We start from the raw sequence: 21,227 nt of genomic DNA on the forward strand, positions 1-21,227 counted from the left end.
ATCTAAAGTATTACACTTTTGAAATGTATTGATCTGCAGAAAATTTGTATATTTTAATTATTGAGAGTGTAGCACTTTGTAAATGTTTTTTTTTAAATTTTATAGAGTATTTATTTCCTAGATATTTTGCATGTTTTTAAAGTAGCATAACTGAATTGCAGGAAGTTGTTTGTGATACTTATTGCTGATTATTTTTTTAAATTGGGTCTAAAATAAATAACTTTTCTGCTGGAATCAAACACAAAGCTTTACATTATTCATATATGGACATAAAAATACAAAACAGACAAAAATAGCAATAAATCTAATGCCTAATAGCTTTAATCAAAACTTATTAATTAGATTTTTTTTGCATAGACAAATAAAACATTTGAGTTCATTATTAGAATTTGTTGAATTTTTAAATCAACTAAAGGAGCTATTACACTACCGCAAACAAACAAACAGACTCGCACTTTTTGGCAGTTTGCCTGCTTTGTTTGTTTGCCTGGATTTGTTTATACAAACGTCAGCCTGCATACATTTTGCAGGATTAACCTAGCAAACAAACAGATACAAACCTGTTTGGTCAAGTGTGGCAATTTTAAAAGGTTCAATAACCCTTTTTTGCATACAAAAGTTTAATGGACTTTAAATTAAATGATTCTCAGTCAGCGACCGGCAATCTCGGTTATCCAAAAACTTGAATCATCTTTTCTTGTTATAAATTATGATATAAAAATATCTACATAATCATGACAATTGCATGAATTGCTGATCTATAGTTGAAAATAAAGAGCACCGCTAAATTGAAGAGGTCAGGAAACTATTTTATAGTAAACCATTTTTCAGATTAATTTTTAGAGAAGATCAGAAAGAGAAGGTTTCATGTTTTCACCAGAACAGCTATACGATTGCTATACATCTCAGACAGGAAATTTTCTCAATCAATATAAACAAATAAAAACGCCATTATTAACGCACTAAAATGTATTGAATGAAATGGATCAAGCAGTATATTCACAGGTAAAGTTCAAAATCAATCCGGGAAGCGGAGTAAAAGCGCGTATCTTCGGCTCCTACCTTCCTAGCAAACGCACCACTGCTGAAACGGCCCTCTTCGGCGTACTTTTGCATTTGCTCGGTGGTAAACGGACCGTGGATTTTTTCCGCCTCCTGCTGTTCTTTGTACTCCCACATCAGCTCGGGCTTTGCCACGTCTGCTTCCGGTTTATTTTCGCCGGCGGAAGATGTGGACGGCTTTTGGTCGGTGGAATGTTCTCCCTCTTTGAGTTTATCCTTTTCTTTGTTATCAAAATCGTCGGCGTACATGTCCAAATCTCCGTCGCCGTCTTTGGAAGTTTTAGCGTCGCTGATTTTCTTCTGGATCATTTCGTACGTTTCATCGTAAATGTCCATGTTGCCATCGCGGGTCAGTATCTCATTGGCCAGCTCGGTCAGTTTTGTTACTTTCTCGCTAGAATCATCCAACTTTCCGGCCTTCTTCAACTTCCAGCGCTGGGCCGTTGTTAGTTTGGCATTATTCTTGCCAATCCTTTGGAGTGCTTTCTTGATCGTTTCCTTCGGTACCATCATGTTCAGAATATCCTGGTAAACCACGGAAGCGTCAAACTTCTTCGACGCTCCTTCTCCATCTTCCGAATCGGAATCGGAGTCGGAATCGCCGAGCCCCTTAACGGCGTCATCTTTCTTCTCCTTATAATTTGGATCGTTCTTGATCTTAACCCAATCGATATTATCCAGCCAATTGTCCCGCAAATCGACTCCCTTCTTCCACAAGTAGTGCCCATCAGCGTCAAAGTGGCCTTCCTCCATTTCTTCCTTCATGTTGAACGGCGTAATCTTGACTTCTCCGTCGATCCGAGCGGTTCCCTCCTCCTCTCCTTCGATGTCATTATCGTCCAGGACGTTGTACCTGCAAGTAACATCATGGATCAGCTTCCACCCGTACCCAAAACCCTCCAAGCGCTTGGAACCCGGAAGCATACTCACTGCCCATCGTCGTCGCCACTGTCCTCCTCATCCGAGTCCAACGTATGCTTGCTGGTGGACGGCCGGTTGCTCTGCTTGTCCTGCACCAGATCGTCCAGATAGTTGTCCTCCTCGGTGACTACTTCCGCTTTGCGTTTGGACATTTTGAGGCGCGGACACGGGTGGAAAATTTCTGCAAACGTTCCGAACTGGTTGAAAAATGCGAAACTGCCGCGGTGAAAAAGCGTACACAAAAACAAAAATTTTCACCCGCAGTGCGGCTGTCATCGCGAGAGAAATGTCATCATCGCGCAAGGGGTGATGCGTCAAATTTGGGAAGTTTGTTGGGAAGCTGTGGGATTGGTTCCCGGGAATATTTCCGGGATTTTTTGAATGCATTTTTAAATTAATGAGCGAATTTTCCATCTTTATGATGTATCAGAAAGAATGAGAAAAAAACTAGCACTATTTCAACATCATTCTGGATGAACGAAATGATTCGAATGAAAATATTGCAAGTGTCGGCCCCCTTGGCGGTTGAAAAGCGAGTTGTTGGCATTTTAGTGTAAAAAAAGCATAATTTTCAAACTCAAATAAAAAAGTGTTCCATCCAGATATCCATTCGATTCGACCTGGAGCTGGTAGGAGACATCTGGCCGGGACTACCATCTGAGACTGATAACGCTTTGAGTAAGGCAGTTTCACACAAAAAAACAGACACTTTAACTTTTAGTGATTTTTTTGGTAGTATAAATTTAGATCACATTTTCTGGTGATAATTTTATGTCGTCGATTTCATTATATTCGTGTTCCTGAAACAATTTCAAAATAGAAACCTTATTAGCCTTATTTTTGTTTTTTGAATTTCGATCCTAGACGGTCCCGGTGGCATTTTTCGAGACAAGATTTGTCTGACCACGCCTTCCGTCGGATGGGAAAGTAAATGTTGTGCCCAAGCTTGGATCAATGACATTGAATGATTGTTCTGGATACAGAGCCCAGAAACAGCAAATTGCAATGAAAAATCAATCAGGATATGAAAAATGCATCTACAAAAAACGTGTAAAAACCATTTCTTGATTGACGGATTATGAATCACGATTTTTATGTTTTTTTTTCAAACAAACATGGCAGCCAAATCGACGGTAACATTTCAAAAGGCATCATGTACATTTTGACACTTTCTGGGTTATTGCATATTCTAAAAGTACTCCTAATAAGCTACTTCTCCACCAAAAATGAGCAAAAGTTACTTCAGTAAAGTCTGTTTAATCATGATTTTAAATAAAGTAACATAAACAAAATCTCTGCCATCAGCAGTCCCTGTTTATATAGCCCTGTCAACCTGTCAAACAAAAGACTACATAAACCTCGTGACGAAAAAAAAGCATCATGAACAAAGCGCCATGTACATTCGGCGAAGAAAAACGAATCATAACAAAGCTTCCCCCTCAATGACAGCAGGGTGATATAGACGTTGGTGATTTCAAAAGAAGTTATGTTTGTTTTTCTTAAATAAAACGACGGAAATAATGTTTTATTGAATTTGGATGATCAAGTATCAATGAAAGCAACGTTTTTCATCGTTTGTTATTATTAGAACATCTTATTTTGCTTGTATATTAAAATGGGAATTGAAAATGGATGCTCAACTTTCAAATGCGTTTTTCTCAAAACGCATGGTTTGTACATGATGCTTTTTGAAATGTTGGCGTCGATTTTCGTTATTTAAAAATAATTGAAAACGGAAGATGACAGTTTTCCATCAGCTTTGTTGATATTATTGTTTTTGGCATTTTTTACAACAGTTAGGCCGATGCAAATATTTGAAAAAGATTTTGTCCCTCAACTCTGGCCATGGTCGAGGGGAGAAAAAAAATTAAAAATTAAAAAATAAATTACAAGCCAGAATATTCAACATTTCAATAAAAAAAAACGGAAAATGTTAGAAAACACACTTTGAAGATTTGACAAAAAAATACATTTTAGCGAAAAAACAATTTTTGTTGTTCATCCAAAGTTCACTTAAATTCAAATTATTTTTTAATAAACCCGAGCATATTTAAAATAATTCTAAACGCAGAGGAATGCGTTTTAAATGGATTTCAGCTGATTGCATATAAATAACAAAAGCTTTGAAAAATATTTGCAACCGCCTTATTCCTCCGATTTCAAAAATTTGTCTGTCTGAATCAGATGGTAGTCAATCAGATTCGTTTTCCAACTGTCTTGAGTTCGAATCCCGAGGTGTAATGTTTCTAAGTGCAAAGTACGTTTGTGGCCCAGTTTATTGAAATGGTCAGAATCACTTTTAAATTAATATGGGATTCTTATATATTTGCTATTATTACAGTTTTATATTTAAGTCAAATTTGAACGTTTCATAAACTTTTCCAAAAATATTTAATGAACATTTCGACAATATTTACTAGTTGAAATGTGAAAATGTTTCAATTTGAAAGATTTTTGAACGACATATTTGTATCGTAAAATAATGATAAAAAAAATCATTAGTTTTATATTTAAAAAAACACAAAATAGAATTGAGCATTCAAAGTTAAAAATAAAGATTCATTTGAAAAAAAAAAATAAAATCATTTGACAAATGGTCAACGGGCCTTTTTACTTGATCATTCAAAATGGGTCCGCGGGCCACAAAATATCACCTCGCGGGCCACGTTTGGCCCGCGGGCCATACTTTGGTCACCCCTGGTTTACTTGGAAGCTGTGGGTTTGTTTGCAATCTTTTTCTAGCAATAGTTTTAACCCAAAAAGGACGAACTCCGGCGGTCAGTCAAAAAAAAAAACCCCAGATAGAAGTTGCTTGACAAAAAACTTTTGCAAGATAAAGAAAGCAAATCTGATGGGAATTAAAAACTGACGCTAAAATTCCGAATGCGTTTTTCTCAAAACGCACAGTTTGTACATGAGGATTTTTGAAATTTTGACGTCGAACTTTGCAATTTTTATGAATTTTAGGAAAGGTTTCATTTCTTCTTCCAGAGTTGCATTGTTAATTGGAGTACTTAGGGCTTTTGTTAATTTGATTTGGTTAACCGCGGTAGATTTTCTTGAAATAATTCGAACTGTCAAAAATCCACCCAAGCATCTACCGGTGGATACTTTTCTATCACAGATTTTTGTACGATCAATGTGGTAGATGCTTTGGTGGATTTTTGACAGTTCGAATTATTTTAAGAAAATCCACCGCGGTTTACCAATTGGGTACTAAAGCCCTAAGTCAATTTTTATGTACAACGGTAAAAAACACGATTAAAAACCATTTCTGATCACTTTTTTTCATTTTAAAGCAAAATTTTTTTTTGACAAGACAACATTTTTTCGATGGATCAACTATGGTCCCCTTGGAACGAACTGTCAAGTAGGAGCTTTCCTGTCAAGAAGGATCGCAAGGTTAATTTTTCAATATTGATTTAAAAATCCATTTTAAACTCTTTGTGGTCGTACAAAGGGTCGTTGTACTCAGAAAAATAAGCTATATCGCTGGAAACAATAATATCAGCAATCTAAGCTTCATTTTAGGACCCAATTGACAAAATAACAGTACTTGGATTTTGGTTAACCACGAAAAAATTTCTTGACATAAATCGTTGGCGTCGAACTGTCAAAAATTGAGTGCGGTGGATACTTTTCTACCACAGTTTTTTGAGTGATCAATGTGGTAAATGCTTTGGTGGATTTTTTACAGTTCGAAATATTTCGAGAAAATTGACGGCAATTAACCAAAATCAAATTAACATGCAACTTAGATCTCCTCAAGAAAACGAAATCGTTCTTGCAGCCCAAGTTGCAACCATATTTACATATTTTTTTTCAGAAAGTCAAGAAAAGAACGTTTCAACTCCACCCAAATATATATTTTTTATTTTTACAAAAATATACGTAAAATTCTCGTCACTCCAAAATAAATAAAAATAAAAACTAAAATCAAAAAAGCCATTGTGCAGCCCCTCGCTTTTGACGGTTTGTGTCTCTGAAATATCCCATCCAAGACTCGCACCCCAAAGAGAGAAAAAATCCCATTATTTTATGCTGCCATCGCTCCCTCTCCCATTTTATGCTTCCTCTCTGCTTACATCTGTGTTGGTGGTTGCGCGATCTGTCTTTTTTCTCCTTCCTCCTCCCCTTCTTCAGTCTCTTCGTTCAATCAGCTTCCAGTCCGCAGCAGTTCCAGTTTCTTTCAGTCCTCGTCGGTCGGACCAGAGAAAGCTGCCGCGCGCCGCGACCTCCATTACTGCTATTTTTTTTTCGCTGTTTAAAAATTAAAAGTTTGTTCGGTCATTTCGTCGGACCAGCATTCGGGAGTGCGAATCCGGAAATTTGGAACTTTTCGCGCGTTGAATTTTCTGTGTTTGCGTTGAAAAACAGTCCGCCAACTGCGCGGAGCTGTCAAGAAGAAGCTCGGGGAGAAGGAGAAGGAGAAGCAAGGTGACCAGTGGGGAGGAAAAAAAAGAACGCATTTCGTGTGTTGTTTTATTTTTTGTCTGTCAAGCTTTATGGTTGTGTTTTATTCGGAAAAAAAGAATCCAAGTAGCCGAGGAGCTTCATTAAATAAACATTAGAACGCGCCCGCCAAATTGACCGCGGATTTTGGCGCGCTCAAAAAAGAAAGAAGAAAGAGATGTTTTAGTGCGCCTAGGAGGAGGGAATATCCGCGGTGGCCACCGGACTCGCTTGACCGACCACCGAAAATTAGCGGGCTTTGCGCCCCCTGTGCCGAGATTCGTGGCAACTTTGAAGATTTGCGCAAAATCGCGGGAAACGGGTAGAGGTAAGATTTTTTTGCTGGCGCGAAATCCAACTCGATTTTAGTTTGACGGAATTTGTGTGACTCTTTGCAGGTACTTGCATGTGAACAGCTCCGCGAAGGACGACGAAGAGAAACAAAATGGAAGAGTCGTCGCAACAGCTGCAGCACCCTTCTCCGGTTCGGCACCACAGTTACAGTGGTGCCAGCCAGCAGCAGCACAAACTGTTGAAGGATAATTCCGCCGACGGGAGTGGGCACTTGGCCGACAGCGGCTACAATTCGTACCACTCGATTAATGCGTCCTGCTCGGTGGTCCGATCGGTGCTGACCACGATCGAGGAGGACAATGAGACGGCGGACTCGAGCTTTGAGGAGCCGGCTTCCGCGCGGAAGGTCGTCACGAGCAGTGTCCTCACTCCGACGACCACGGCCAGCATGGAACTCATCTCGAACTTCCACCTGACCACACCGAAGGAGAACGTGGTGGCCCAGCGGCGAACGCTGGCCCGGAAGCCCACCTGCCAGAACCTGTTTGCGCTGCGAACCCCGGAAAAGTCTTCCGGGAGCGCTTCCGTCGAAACGCCGGTTCGCTCTGGGCGCAAATCCGCCGAGATGGGCATTCTAACTCCGAGAAAGAACAAGACTTCCGCCAAGCGCAAACATGCCAGCTTCCGGGAGAAGCTGTACTCCGACGGGGACGCGGAATCGCTCGAAAATGACTGCAAGAAGCTCGATCAGGAGGACATTTCGCCGATCTTTCACAACAAGCGCCGTCGCAACTCGGTCATCGACGACTTTATCCGGTCCAGCACGCCGAAAACGGCCGGCTTCAAGTCCAACTTCCACGTCGAAGCGCAGGAGAACCAAAAACCCGCCAACCGGAAGGCACTCGTGCTGCGCAAGTTCCAGTCCTTCAGCCCCAGCAAGATGCACAGCTACCGCAAGCGGGACACGGTTCTGCAGGAAAAGTCCGTCCTAACCAATCGCAAGGCACCACTTCAGCGCCAGAACGCAATCCAAACGACAACCCCTCAAAAACCTTCCCTCGAAGCCTCCCTAGAACTCAGCTTCGAACCAACCCCGGAGCTCCCCAACCCAGTTCCAACCTTCGGCTTCGGCGCCCTCCTGGACGCCCCGATCCTGCCCAGCGACGACCTCAAGGTCGACCTCAACGAGGAAGTGTCCCAGCTGCCGTCCTTCGACGACTGCAGCAGCTTCACCCCGACCAAACCGTGCTCTCTTCCGGCGGAGCCGGACTCCGTCCTCCGTGACGCCTCCGTCGCAACGCGACGCCGCTCCATCCCCCAAATCCTCGACCAGCAGCTCGAATCCCCAATCCTCTTCTCCCCGAACATCCCCCGCACCCCCAAATCCACCCGCAAGCTCAAGCGTCTCAACTCGTCAACCAAAAAGGACAAACAACCCCGCAGCAAGCCAGCTTCCCCCAAGCGCTACCCAGTAATTCCCGGTGCCTACCGCCGCCACTACGACGGCATCGAGCGCCTCAACATCCTGAAGCGCCTGAACGAGCACGACAAGGGCGCGCTGGAAATCGTCCTGGGTTATCTCGCCGATTCGGACCTGGTCCGGGTGGTGGCCGTTTCGCGCGGCTGGCGCTCCATCATCGAGTCGGATTGGCGGCTGGCGCGCCGCTTGCGTGCGTATCTGGCGCGGGAGGCGCACTCCAAGGAGAATCTCGACCGAAGTGAGTCGGTGCGGGAGGAGAGCAGCAAGATTGGGTGTGAAGCAGTGGTGGTGGGAAAGTTGGTGCAGCAGGCGTCGATGACGCGTCAGCCGTTTAGTCTGTGCAACTCGATCGATGCCGGGAACCACTCGGTGATGAACACGACGGTGCCCAAGTCGCCGCCGGTTAGCCCGTCCAGAAGGAAGTTTCACGAGAATCAGAAGGTAGGTGGAAACACAGTGTTAATGCTACAAGGATAACCATTATGACCAAGCTTCCCATGCGCCAGTGCCAACGCACACCGCGGGTTTGGTTTTCTAGCTTCGGTACGTGCCTGAACCCATTTATGTATTGGTATCTTGGTACATCGTACCAGCGCACCACGACACTCTCGGCTCGCCCCATCGGTTTTGTGTCTGGCACTCACCCATGGCATGAATCCAGCGTGCCGTGGTACGTGTCGTGGTATTGAACCCGTTTTGTACCACCAGCGCGTACCACGACACGTACCTCGGCTCGTAACGAGTGAAGCACCTTGGCTCATACACCGGGTTCATGCCATGGGTGAGTGCCAGACACAAAACCGACGCGGCAAACCGAGAGTGTCGTGGTGCGCTGGTACGATGAACCAAAATACCCTCGGTTCGTGTGAGTCGGGTACGGGTGTAAACCGAACAAAGCAGGCGCAAAGCAAACCCGAGGTGCAAGCGAACCGCGTGTACCGCACGGTGCAGGGAAGCTTGAATTATGACGAAGAACTTCAGATACTTGAATAGCACGTCCCGGCGTTTCATTTCACCCCGTATAGAGCCCTAAGACGACGTTCTTCGTCCAAAATTAAAGAAATGTAGAAAGCTTTAAGTACAAAATGTTCAAAAGTGGGCTTTTTTCTTATAAAACTTTTGGAACTCCATCGGTATCTTCTTGTTGGTCGTTCAAAATGGGCGAAGATTGATTAAGGTGAAGCTGAGTGACGGCTAATTAAGTAAAATTGACAACCGTGCAGTAGGTCAAGCTGGGTCAAGCTCATGGTTGGTTGTGGTTCGTTTGTTTTTAATTTGGGAAATTGATGGTAGGGCAACAAATTGTTCAAATGACCTCTAATCATCACAAAAAAAAACGGACTGAATTTTGTCTTCTCGATTCCTAACGTACAAATTTAAAGTTTCAAATTTTAAGGAAGGAAAATAAAAAAATACAGTCGCTAAACAATTTAAGTGTTAAAAACATTAAAAGCTCAAAAAATCTAAATTAAAAAATTACCGAATTTACGAAAAAAATACTAAATTGGAAAACTTCTGCATTTATGAAGCAAATTCAAGATTGTTAAGCAAGCTTGCATAATTCTAGGAAAAAAAAAATATAAAAAATCTTGTATTTTAAGCGATTTAAAATTAAAAAAAAAAGAATCTTCTATAACAAGTTTCAAAAATTACGCATTCTTACATTCTAAATTTCTAAAATCTAACAATTTTTGGATATAAATATTCTCAAATTCCATAATTCATAAATCTTTAATTTCATGACATTCTAAAAATCTAAACTTCTTAAAAAATATAAAAATACAAATTTCAAAAAATTAAAGTTTTATTTTGGAACTTTTAAATTCTTAAGTACTTTAAGTTACTTTAAAAAAAGGCATAGACAGAGTAGAGAAATTTAAAAAAAAATCGAGTTCTAAAATTTCATAGACAATTTTTTAAACTATTACAAAGAAAATTATAAAATTGTTTCCAAATCTCAAATATTAAATCCACAAATGAGTAAAATATGCAAATCCTAAAGTTTCAATAATTTTGAAAATCCCAAATTCTCCTCTAAATTCCTTGAATTATAAATATCTAAAATTACTTATTTAGTTATTTTCTTAACGTCTCACGATTTTTGACAGTTGAGTAACGGGAAATGGCAGCGATTTTAAAACTATTTTTGATGAAAAATACGTTTTTTTTTCGGAATTTTGAGTACGCCATCAAATCGGGCGTCCAATTTTACACAAAAGTCCCTTTGACACCAAATTTCTATCTCTTCACGGTTGCGAGTTACAAACCACTGAAAAACGTGTCTTAGTAATAAACCACAAAAAATGAAAGGGGTCGTACCGCCCCACCGTCACGAGATATCGAAAAAATGGACCTCGGATTCGTGATCAGGGACCAAAATTACCCCTTAGAGCAAAGTTTCACAAAAATAGAAGGGGGCAACTGAAGTGTGAGTTGGCGGAGAATGACCCATAATTGCTAAATTACATAAAATAAGCAAAATTCTAATCGAAATCCTGGAATTTAAAATTTTTGAATTTCATAACTCTAAAAAAATTTAATTCAAAATATAAAATATAGTTAAGGTCCAAATTAAAAAAATATTAGAAATTCTCAAATTAAATAATTTTTAAATGCTGGAGTTTTTTTTTTGTAAAGGTCCAATAAACCAAATTTCCAGTTTTTGCTTTTTGAGTGTTTTTGAAACCGCCTTGAGTCAGGGGTATTAAAAAAACACCCAAAAAGCAAAAACTAAAAATTTGGTTTATTGGACCTTTAAAAAATAAATCTTGAATGGTATAATTTCAAAATTAAAAAAATCAAGTCTTAACCCCTTCCCGCCCAGAGAAAAATCGAGATTTTTTACGTTTTTCCACATTACTCGTAACTGGATGGACCAAACTGGACAAAATTTTAGTGGTTATTAGTTAATATTCTATATTAACTAATGCAGGTTGAAGCAGGTTGAAAAAATGAATGGTAACAGAGAAATTTAATTTTGAATCCAAAAATTAGTGGTGCTCTGGAGTAACCATGGGCGTTAGAGGGTTAAATTCATAAAAAAATAAAATATGTTTATTTTTTGTGATTTTTTCTGTATTTTGAAAGTTCTAAAATTGATGTGTAATGTTATTTTATGTTATCACAAAATTTAAAAGTTTTCTGAAATTCCTAACATTCAAAAAAAAAATTATTTCAAAAATTCAAATTTAAAAATTCTCGACATTTGAAATTCAGAAATTTCTAAAAAATACATTCTAAATCTTTATTGTAAGTACTGAAATTCGGTAGTTTTAATACTTTATGATATTAGTCGAAGGCCGAAGGAAAGAAAAGTTTTGAAGATTAAAGATTTGTATTTGTAGTTAATGTTGCTTTGACATTTGCCGTTTTGCGACCCACTTTCGTCCTCCAGATCCAAAGATCTGCAAAAGAATTTTGAATAATCGAATCAAGGCGTTTTTTATTTTCTTCTTTTTAACTTGAAAAACGAGCTCAGTGATTTTTGAATTTCAGGTAACCCTCTACATGTCCAACTTTTTTTTCAAATATTTTTTTTCCCGTGTTCAAGAGGTAATTTTGAGCAACTTTTGTTCTACCTCTTTCTCTTGTTTTACGTTTTTCTTGTTTTATTTTTAGTATTTTAATTTGCATTTGTTTTGCTTAGTTTATGGTTGTTTCTGATCGAATTTTGCTTATCCTCCCATCTCCTATCATCGCCGTTTGCCTATTTTGGTTTTTCATGTTTTTTGCTTGTTTTCACATTTTTTTTAACTCTAGAATGATACTATTATTATTTCAGTTGTTAAAAAATGCGTAGAAGCATAGTCTGGGACACTAAAATAATTACTGCATACTTCAGGAGTTTTTTTTTTAAGAGGTTCAATAAACCAAATTTTCAGTTTTTACTTTTTGGGTGTTTTTTAATACCCCTGGCTCAAGGCGGTTTTAAAAACACGCAAAACGCAAAAACTGGAAATTTGGTTTATTGGACCTTTTCAAAAAAAAAAAAAAAAAACTCCAGACTTCTTTTTACTAAAAATAAAGGAAATGATAGTAAAAAAAAAACACAGCCAAAGTTGACCCCTCAAAATGACATTTTCCAAAACATTGGCAAAGTCACATAAGACAAGTCAAACTTCCAACCCAAAAAATTTCTGAAATTCAAAGAGTTCTTCGTTCCAAAGCTTTTTAAAGATTAAAAAAATGGTTGAAAATGGATTTTTGGTGAATTTTTAGATCGAAGCCCGTCTAGAGGCGGGGTTGGGTTGTAGAGGGTTAAGAAACCTCATTGTTGGCGCCGCTTACATGTGAAAAAAATGTACTCTAGACATTAACATTCTGCATAAAACTTGTATCCTCAAATCCTGAAACTTCTTCACTAAAAAAAAACCTTCACCTTTCGGCGATTCTGGCAACCCTGCCCCGAACAGATGTCGCGAATCGCGGTTGTAAACAAAATTCCCGTTGTTGGTGTTCGTCGATGCTCCCTGCTCCTCTCTCTCTCTGTTGACATGTTGCAACATGACAGCTCGCTCTCAGCTATGCGCCTCACCGACATCAGAGCGAGCATAGAAAACTTCCCTCCGATGGTAGCGGCAAATAAAAGGGGAAATTTTTGAAACATAACTGTCAAACTCGCTCTCTCTCTCAAAATTCGGCAAACAATCAAAATGTTTGTACCTATTTGCGTGTGTGTGTGTGCGTGTCTTTGAGTTTTGGGGAGGTCCGACGCGTCGTTCCATCTTTTTTATTTTGATTGTTTATTTCGCGTTTCGTGGAGTGTGGTTCAATCTTCCGCGAGGAATGTGACCGTTAAAGTTGCCTGTGATAGAATAAGTTAAAAGTGACCATTTGAGGATGTCCCGCTCGGCCAACTATTTGGCGCTGTGCCTGCTGGATGCGCTGGAGGACGAAAGTTTGGAATCGCTGCGGGTGCTGCTGGAGACGTACGGGGCCAACCCGAACACGGTCATCCTGGAGAAGAACGTGGCGCCGATTCATCTGGTGGTGGGAGCGGAGAACCTGCTGCTGGCGGAACGAGCCACCCAGCTGATGCTGGATTACGGCGGGGATGCGAACTTGCGGTCGGAGGAGGAGGGCATTACGCCGCTGCACATTGCGGCCAATTTGGGACGGGCGCGGTTGGTGGAGATTCTGCTGGCTGGGGGAGGGGATTTGGATGTAAGGGACGACGAGAATAACCGGCCGGTGGAGTACGCGATTCAGGGAGGATTCTTCGAGGTGGTGCAGATCATGCAGCGGTTCGTGTTTGAGCGGAAGTTTGAGAAGAAGCGGCAGCAGATTCTGCGGAAGGAGTTGTCCACGCCGGAGGGTGGTTTCGTCAAGTGCTTGGGTGGATATTTGTGGGTTGGTGGTGGTGGCACTCCCACGAAGAACAGCTTGACGGTTCAAGCGTTGGACGAGAACAAGCTTACGCCGAACAAGGTCCACTACAACTTTGACGCCACTTCGCCGTATTACATTAACATAACCCACCGGAAGAGGACACCGAAAAGTGCCATCCTAAACGACGTTCAAGACTCACCCCCCGTCGAAGACGACGAAATCGTGATGGCCAAGCAGAACCTGTTTGAGCTAACCGAACGTAACCTCACCCAGTTCAGCCGGAGCATGGCCAACGGACGTCGACGGTCCTCGTACATCGAGTGCTGGCGCGACAAGATCGCTGCCCTGCGTGACCGCAACAAGCTCAGCACGAACCTCGAAGACATCGAGCGGATTCTGTCCGGCTTCTCGGAAAACAGCATCCAAGAGCAAGACTCCCAAATAATCGAACTCCACACAACGCTCGACGCCTCGTACCAAACCGCCCACGAGCACGCCCAACCCGCCGAGGACAGTCTCCGGACGAACGAGTTCGCCCTGGCCCTACTACCCTCCCCCGTTCCCTCACCAAAACCCACAACCCCCAACGCAATAGTACAACTCACCGAAGAGTACATCCACACGGACGACGAAGCCGGGCTCGTCTTCCTGGAGAAGAAATTCCACGCCCCCCAAGTACCAGCTGAACCCACCACCACCACAACTCGCCCCCGCAACCCCTCGATCTCGAGCCAGTCGACGGCCCTCACGCTGCCCCCGCTGGACTACGATACGGACGTGTTGCGGGCCGAGCTGACCAACTTTGGCGAGCCGCCTGGGCCCATCACGAAGCACACCAAGAAGCTGTACCTGAAGAAGCTGGTCAAGTACAAGCGCGACCCGGAGCGGGCGCTGGCGCAGGCCCGGGACAGGCGGCAACCGCGTGAGTATTTTGAGGGGGATTTGCCTTGTGGGGAAGGGGAGTGTACGACAGAGGGTGGAATCTTGGCAAGTTGTGATTATTAAATAATCACAAATTTTATTCAGAAATTTAGAATTGCTTTTTACCATATCTAATGCATGGCTACTTGAGCCTTTTTTATATGAAAAATATAAATAAAATATCAACTTTATTTAAACTACAAAAGTCAATAAAAATGTGTTCGAGGTTGTTCAAATCGTGTTTTATTATTCAAACATAGTATCGTTTTGCGATGTTTGTCAATGTTGTTTGTCGTAAAATTTAACATAATAACCTCACACTTAACAACGATTCTATACATTTAACGCCACTTTTTGGCGGAATTTTGAGTTTTTTGTTTTTCCCCATACATTATTCCGATTTTTCCCATAAACTTCAACGATAACAAGCGAAATGACATCAAAATTCAGAAATAGAAAAATTTAAAAATCCAGGAATAATATTCTTAATTTAATTAATTTTTATATTTCTGAGTTTTTAAAGTTAATATTTTTTTAAAATTTTAAAATTTTAAATTCTTGAATTTTAAAACTTTGAATTCTTGAATTTGATTTTTTTTAATTTTTTAAAGATATTTTGATTTTATTTTAATTTTTAAAATGTTTGATCAATTTTTAATTTTTTGTATAAAAGAAGCTAAATTTTTAATTTCTGAATTTTTGAATTGTTATTTTCTTTTAACTTTAATTTTTTTTTAAATTTTAAAATATTTGTACTGGGACCTGGTTAGGACCGAGTAGGCTTTTGAAAATACATTTTTCTTAAAGCTTAGAACTTAACAATTTCTGAGATGTAAAATTTTTAAAAGATTGAATTTTAGTTTTTTTTTAATTTTAGTACTTTTTAAATTTGGAATTTTTTTAAGTTTGATTTTTGTTTTGAGCTGTAATTTTTTTTATTTTGCAGTTTTTGAATTTAGAATTTTAGTTGTTATAAATTTGAATTTTCGAAAGATTTGAATTTGGGAGTATTTATTTTGTTTAATTATCATAGTTTATAATTTTTGAATTTTTAAATTCTTGAATTTTGAATTATTTAACTTTTAAAAGAACTTTTGATTTTTTTTTAATTTTGGAATTTTAAAAAGGTTGAATTGTAAATTTTTTAACTTTTGAAGTTAAATTTCTTGAATCTTTTAACTTCTGAATTTTACTATTTTTGAGATGAAATTTTTTTAAAAGCTTGAATTTTAGTTTTTTTTATTTAAGATTTTTTAAAATTTGAATCTTAAAACAGTTTAAATTTTTAATTTTTGAGTTTTAAATTTTTAAATTTTACAATTTTTGATTTTAGAATTTTAATTAAACATAAACATAAATTTTTATATTTCTGAGTTTTTGAAGTTTTTTTATTTTCTGAATTTTTAAATGTTTTAATTTGAACTTTTTTCAATTTGTTTTTTTTTATTTAGAATTTTAAATCCTTTGAATTTTTTATTTTCTGTATTTTTAAATTTTATTTTTATAATTTAGAATAAAAAATAATGCTATTTTTTAGAACTTTTGAAGTTTTCAATGGATTTTTTTGGATTTTTTGAATTTTTGAAATTCTGAATTTCAGAATTTTTAAGTTTTGAATTTTACAATTTTTGAGATGTGACATTTTTTTAAAGTTTGAATTTTGTTTTTTTTTTTTAATTTTAGAATCTTCAAAAAAAGAATTTAACAGTTAAACAGTTTGAATTGCTAATTTTTTTGAATTTTGAGTTTTGGATTGGAAATTTTACAATTTTTGATTTTAAAATTTTAATTAAAGTTAAGAATTCTTTGTTTTTTAAAATTTAAAGTTTTTGAAATTTTTTGATTTTTTTCTTTTCTGAAATTTTAAATTTAAACTTTTTCCATTTGAATTTTTGATTCTTTTAGAATTAAAAAAAAAATATCTTCTAAATTTTGATGTTTTTTAATTTTTTAAGCATTTTTTTTTGAATTTTTTAGGTTTTCAAGTAAATTTTTTAAAATTTAGATGTCATCACGTTAAATTTTGTAATTTTAATTTTTAAAAGTTTGAATTTTGGTTTTTTATTTTTGAATTTTTAAAATAAAGAATTTTAAAAAAGTATAAATTTTTAAATTTCTAAAATTTTGAAAAGATTTTTTTTTGGAATTTATAATTTAAAAAAAAAATAATCACAAAATTTTAGAATTTTAGAATTTTAGAATTTTAGAATTTTAGAATTTTAGAATTTTAGAATTTTAGAATTTTAGAATTTTAGAATTTTAGAATTTTAGAATTTTAGAATTTTAGAATTTTAGAATTTTAGAATTTTAGAATTTTAGAATTTTAGAATTTTAGAAATTTAGAATTTTAGAATTTTAGAATTTTAGAATTTTAGAATTTTAGAATTTTAGAATTTTAGAATTTTAGAATTTTAGAATTTTAGAATTTTAGAATTTTAGAATTTTAGAATTTTAGAATTTTAGAATTTTAGAATTTTAGAATTTTAGAATTTTAGAATTTTAGAATTTTAGAATTTTAGAAGTTTAGAATTTTAGAATTTTAGAATTTTAGAATTTTAGAATTTTAGAATTTTAGAATTTTAGAATTTTAGAATTTTAGAATTTTAGAATTTTAGAATTTTAAGAATTTTAGAATTTTAGAATTTTAGAATTTTAGAATTTTAGAATTTTAGAATTTTAGAATTTTAGAATTTTAGAATTTTAGAATTTTAGAATTTTAGAATTTTAAGAATTTTAGAATTTTAGAATTTTAGAATTTTAGAATTTTAGAATTTTAGAATTTTAGAATTTTAGAATTTTAGAATTTTAGAATTTTAGAATTTTAGAATTTTAAAATTTTAGAATTTTAGAATTTTAGAATTTTAGATTTTTTAAAGAATTCTGTACTAGATTTTGGCAACTGTCGTACACCGCACCTCCCTCCCCCACACATCCAAGTAGGTTGCACTCACCATGCTTTGGGCGATCCGTCACTACTATTTTTCCTCGCTCTCCCCGTCTAAACAATCCCTTCTCCACGCAGAGTACTCCGTCGAGCTGCTGGCCACGCTGCGATGCGCGCAAATCTTCTCCCGCATCCCGGAGCACGGCCCGCTGGAGGAGGAGATGTGCGCCGAGTTCGTCAACGGCACGGACAAAACGTGGCGCGAGGGCCACCTGAAGAAGAGCTTCATTTATTTGTTGATTGACCCGCGGATTTCGGAGAACTTGCCGGCCCAGCAGAAGGTGCTGGGGCAGACGGAGTTGTGGAAGCGGTTTCTGCAGTCGATATTTTACGTTGGGAAGGGGAAGAGCAGTCGGCCGTACAGCCACCTGTACGATGCGATGAAGTTGTACCAGCAGAAGTCTTGCGGGAGTGGTGGGGAGGGGCAGTTGCGGGCGCCGGACGAGCACGCCCCGCTGCAGGTCGAGGACGAGCAGATCATCTTCCAGAGTGAGGAGCGCATCGAGCGGGTTTGCCGGGCGTCGAAGATCTTGAACCGGAAGCAGATGGCGGACAGCGAGAAGCTGAACCGGATTATTGATGTTTGGAGGGCGGGGCGGGGCGTGAGTTGTTTGCACGTGTTCCACAACATCATGCCGGCCGAGGCGTACACGCGGGAGGCCGCGATCATCGACGCGCTCGGGATGCAGAATCTGACCAACCTGAAGCGGGGCGATTATTACGGGAAGACGCAATCGTGGCCGATGAAGCAGCGGAAACAGCTGGGGATTTTGCTGCTGTACAAGGCGATGCAGATCTTCCTGGCGGAGGGCGAGTCGCAGCTGCTGCCAAGTGATTTAATATGAGACTAAAATGTGATCCTCCAGTACTTGCCTCGTTTAAATTTATAAGTTTTTATACGAAAAAATAATATGACATTTTACAGTAAGCGTTTTTGACTTTCAATCAGTTTACTCCAAGTGGTTCTCGATCCAGTCGACAAACATGGCCACGTTCGTGTAGAGCGCCGGGATGCCCTTGGTTCCGCACTGGGCCGCTCCCCAGCTGATGACCCCAATCAGGTAGTAATTCCCGTCCACGGAACGCATCAGCGGGCCGCCGGAATCACCCCGGCATGTGTCCTTGCCCTCCTGTCCGCCGGCACACAGCTGGGTGTCGCGCAGCACTACTCGCGACGATCTGTACACGTCGACGCACCTCTTGTGATCGACCACGTCCAGAGTTACTTTCAGCTTGACGTTGCTTCGTTGATCTGAATTTTGAAAATTTCTTGAAACACCAGCCACGAATCTACAACTCGCACTTCTACCAACCTGTTTCCGTGTAGCCCCATCCGGCCGCGACGGCCTTCAGCCCCGTATGGTCCATCTTCCGCACGCTGTCCTCAACGGGCAAACAAACCGGATCGATGTAGTCCGAGAAGCCCACGTCCCGAACCAGCCGGATCAGCGCGATATCGTTGTACTGACCGCGCTCCGTCACGTTGTACTGCTCGTGCACGATCACCTTCTCAATGCCGACCTCCACCGGAACATCCGCACAGCCTTGCTGGTCGCAGTCTCGTTCCTCTTTGTTGGCGATGTCATGCTCTCCAAGACGAACTCCACTGCTGTCGAGGACACACCAAAAAACACATCAAACATGCCCACAACTCCCAGTCAACCACAACACACTTACAGCGTCAATTCGGCCGGGACCTGCTTGATGCAGTGGGCGGCCGTGACGAGGTACCGCGAGTTGATCAGCGTGGCGGCACAACTCAGCTGAAGCTCGCGGCTCGGGTCGCGGTACATTAGCAGCGCCATCCAGGGGAACTCACCGAGGGTGGTTTCGTGGCCGCCGACGATCCGTTCCGGCGGGGCCAGCCCACAGTCGGACGGGGCTCGCGGCAGGCTGGCGGAGGAGTTTGCCGGTGCCGGGAAGCAGCACAGCTATAGTGAGAAGGAAGACATTCTCTAGAACTTGCATCACACGTCGAGAAATGGAACTCACCAGCGGTTTCCCCTCGAACTGCCCGGAGCAGCGACTGCCGTAGAAGAACTCACTCTCGTCGTACGAAACGTTGTCTCGCCGGTAGATGTCCAGCAGCGGTTGGCACTCCCGAAGGAATACGCAGCGGCCGGGTTGGCCGTAGGGGTTGGTGCACGGTTCGTTCAAGCTTTGCGTCAATCCGTGAGGAATGGACGCCATCAGGGCGACGGTGGTTGCGAGCAGTTTGAACAGCATCACTTACTTTTTTTCCGCCTATTATCAGACCGGTTTAGTGATTGCGACTGTTTTGTTCAGTCGTCCAAATTGAACTGTTGTAGACGCTGCGAAGCGAAGCTTGAGTTCTTACTTAATTTGCATGAATCATGGAGGTTCTAGTTAGAATTTGTTTGCGGTGCACGTTAGACGAATGCTAAGGCGATCCAGCAGTTACTCATTGGAGTAATTGATAATAGTTTGGAAAATCCAAACCGTATCAAAGTTGTAATTGACGTCTATGCTCTGATATATTTGAATATTTTTATCACATTTTAGGGCAGTGGTTCTATAAATGTATTTTCTTCTAAGCTCCAAAAATATTGTGCTTTCCTTACTTTAAAATATTAGTTTAATTTTTTTTCGTGTACCTTTTTTTTTAGTTCTCAACAATAACTACAACTTTGCCGAAGACACCAAATTGATCAGCAAATTCCCTCAAAAGCTACAGCTGTTTGAATATTTACGTACCATTTTTGTATGGACAGCTGCCAAAATTGTATGCAGACTTGTAGTTTGAGCCAAATAAAAAAAATGCAAATAAAATCCATTTCCGGTTTTGATAGAGAATTGCTCGAATGTTTCACGCCAAATTGAACTTTTCAATCTCAATATAATTGTGAAACTAAAAAATGTTTATCCGTAAAAAAAATAAAATTTATTGTTAAGATAGTACTTTTCAGAAAAAATAGGTACACGGAAAAAAAATCCGGACTTTTTCTTTTTGATTTTTTATTATTACGTATAATGAGATTTTCTTAGTGTCACTAAATAAGCCCTAATTTTTAAACTCAGGATATCTCTGAAAATATTGGTTCGATTTTAATGTTAAAAATAGAACATTTTTAAGCTAAAACGAAACTATTGGCACTACGCCCCCCGGGGCATGGCCTTCCTCTAACGTGGGATTTCTGCTCCAGCGCCTCTGACGAGACAGGAGAAACCGGGACCGACGTTTTACTTCACCATCCGATAGAAGCTCAGTGGATAAGGCGGGAATCGAACATTTTTAAGCTCTTTAAAGTAAAAAAAAAAACTTACTAAAAATAGCACTTGTTTTTTTTATTAAGGGAGAAAAACATTTACTTTGTACATTTTCAAAGGTCATACAGTCCAGACTCGATTATCCGAAGGCCTCGGAAAAAAATCACTTCGGATAATCGAAACTTCGGATAATCGAATCAATTATTTTTTTTTCGTTGTCTAATTTTTGATTGTCGAGCTTAGGTATGACCCCTAAACTACGCTAAAATGATTTAGAATTTTTAAATCCAAGATGGTAGCCAAAATGGCGGTGATGCAATATTGAAAAAATGCATTTTATTTTTTAATAGGCAATCAACAACTCAAATTTGACTAATATGGGGTCGTAGAACTCAAAAATACGAAAACATTTTTTTTTGTTCGTGATTCGATTATCCGAAGTCCCATACAAACCTTCGGATAATCGAGTCTGGACTGTACTTGATTTGAACATTTTGAAAATATTTTTGTTGAAAAGAGCAGAAAATCTCACAGAAGTTTCATCTTTTGATATTGAAAGTCTAACAAATGATATACTAGCCAGTTGTCCTGTCAATT

At 39.3% G+C, this 21,227-nt stretch overlaps 4 protein-coding genes across 6 annotated transcripts in view; 2 read left to right on the top strand and 2 right to left on the bottom strand.

Annotated features, from left to right (window-relative positions):
- Window positions 1-954: 954 nt before the first annotated feature.
- Window positions 955-2,258, bottom strand: LOC120428135 (CD2 antigen cytoplasmic tail-binding protein 2 homolog). Of its 2 annotated transcripts, none has more exons than XM_039593117.2 (2): window positions 1,993-2,258; window positions 955-1,915 (listed from the first exon to the last, which is right to left on the bottom strand). In XM_039593117.2, the coding sequence occupies exons 1-2, from the start codon at window positions 2,133-2,135 to the stop codon at window positions 1,000-1,002; spliced, it is 1,059 nt and encodes a 352-aa protein (XP_039449051.1). In that variant the 5' UTR covers window positions 2,136-2,258; the 3' UTR covers window positions 955-999. The 2 variants fall into 2 exon arrangements, with proteins under 2 accessions (XP_039449051.1, XP_039449052.1); XM_039593118.2 differs by having other exon boundaries at window positions 1,989-2,128.
- A 3,654-nt stretch (window positions 2,259-5,912) lies between these two features.
- The window catches only part of LOC120428143 (uncharacterized), a 53,736-nt gene continuing 38,421 nt past the window's right edge, over window positions 5,913-21,227 (top strand). Inside the window, exons 1-2 of the mRNA XM_039593128.2 lie at window positions 5,913-6,763; window positions 6,834-8,650. Of these exons, the coding sequence (XP_039449062.1) occupies window positions 6,881-8,650 (1,770 nt within the window). The 5' untranslated portion in view covers window positions 5,913-6,763; window positions 6,834-6,880. The remainder of the gene's footprint in view (window positions 6,764-6,833; window positions 8,651-21,227) is intronic.
- Window positions 12,910-18,330, top strand: LOC120428145 (ankyrin repeat and LEM domain-containing protein 1). Its single transcript, XM_039593129.2, has 2 exons — window positions 12,910-14,459; window positions 17,481-18,330. The coding sequence occupies exons 1-2, from the start codon at window positions 13,049-13,051 to the stop codon at window positions 18,245-18,247; spliced, it is 2,178 nt and encodes a 725-aa protein (XP_039449063.1). The 5' UTR covers window positions 12,910-13,048; the 3' UTR covers window positions 18,248-18,330.
- On the bottom strand, window positions 18,185-20,212 carry LOC120428147 (CLIP domain-containing serine protease B4-like). Of its 2 annotated transcripts, none has more exons than XM_052707142.1 (4): window positions 19,395-20,212; window positions 19,080-19,333; window positions 18,716-19,008; window positions 18,185-18,654 (listed from the first exon to the last, which is right to left on the bottom strand). In XM_052707142.1, the coding sequence occupies exons 1-4, from the start codon at window positions 19,626-19,628 to the stop codon at window positions 18,353-18,355; spliced, it is 1,083 nt and encodes a 360-aa protein (XP_052563102.1). In that variant the 5' UTR covers window positions 19,629-20,212; the 3' UTR covers window positions 18,185-18,352. The 2 variants fall into 2 exon arrangements, with proteins under 2 accessions (XP_052563102.1, XP_039449065.1); XM_039593131.2 differs by having other exon boundaries at window positions 18,716-19,011; window positions 19,395-19,838.

This window comes from Culex pipiens, chromosome 2 (genome assembly GCF_016801865.2).
Source record: "Culex pipiens pallens isolate TS chromosome 2, TS_CPP_V2, whole genome shotgun sequence".
In the NCBI taxonomy this organism is placed as follows: Eukaryota; Metazoa; Arthropoda; class Insecta; order Diptera; family Culicidae; genus Culex; species Culex pipiens.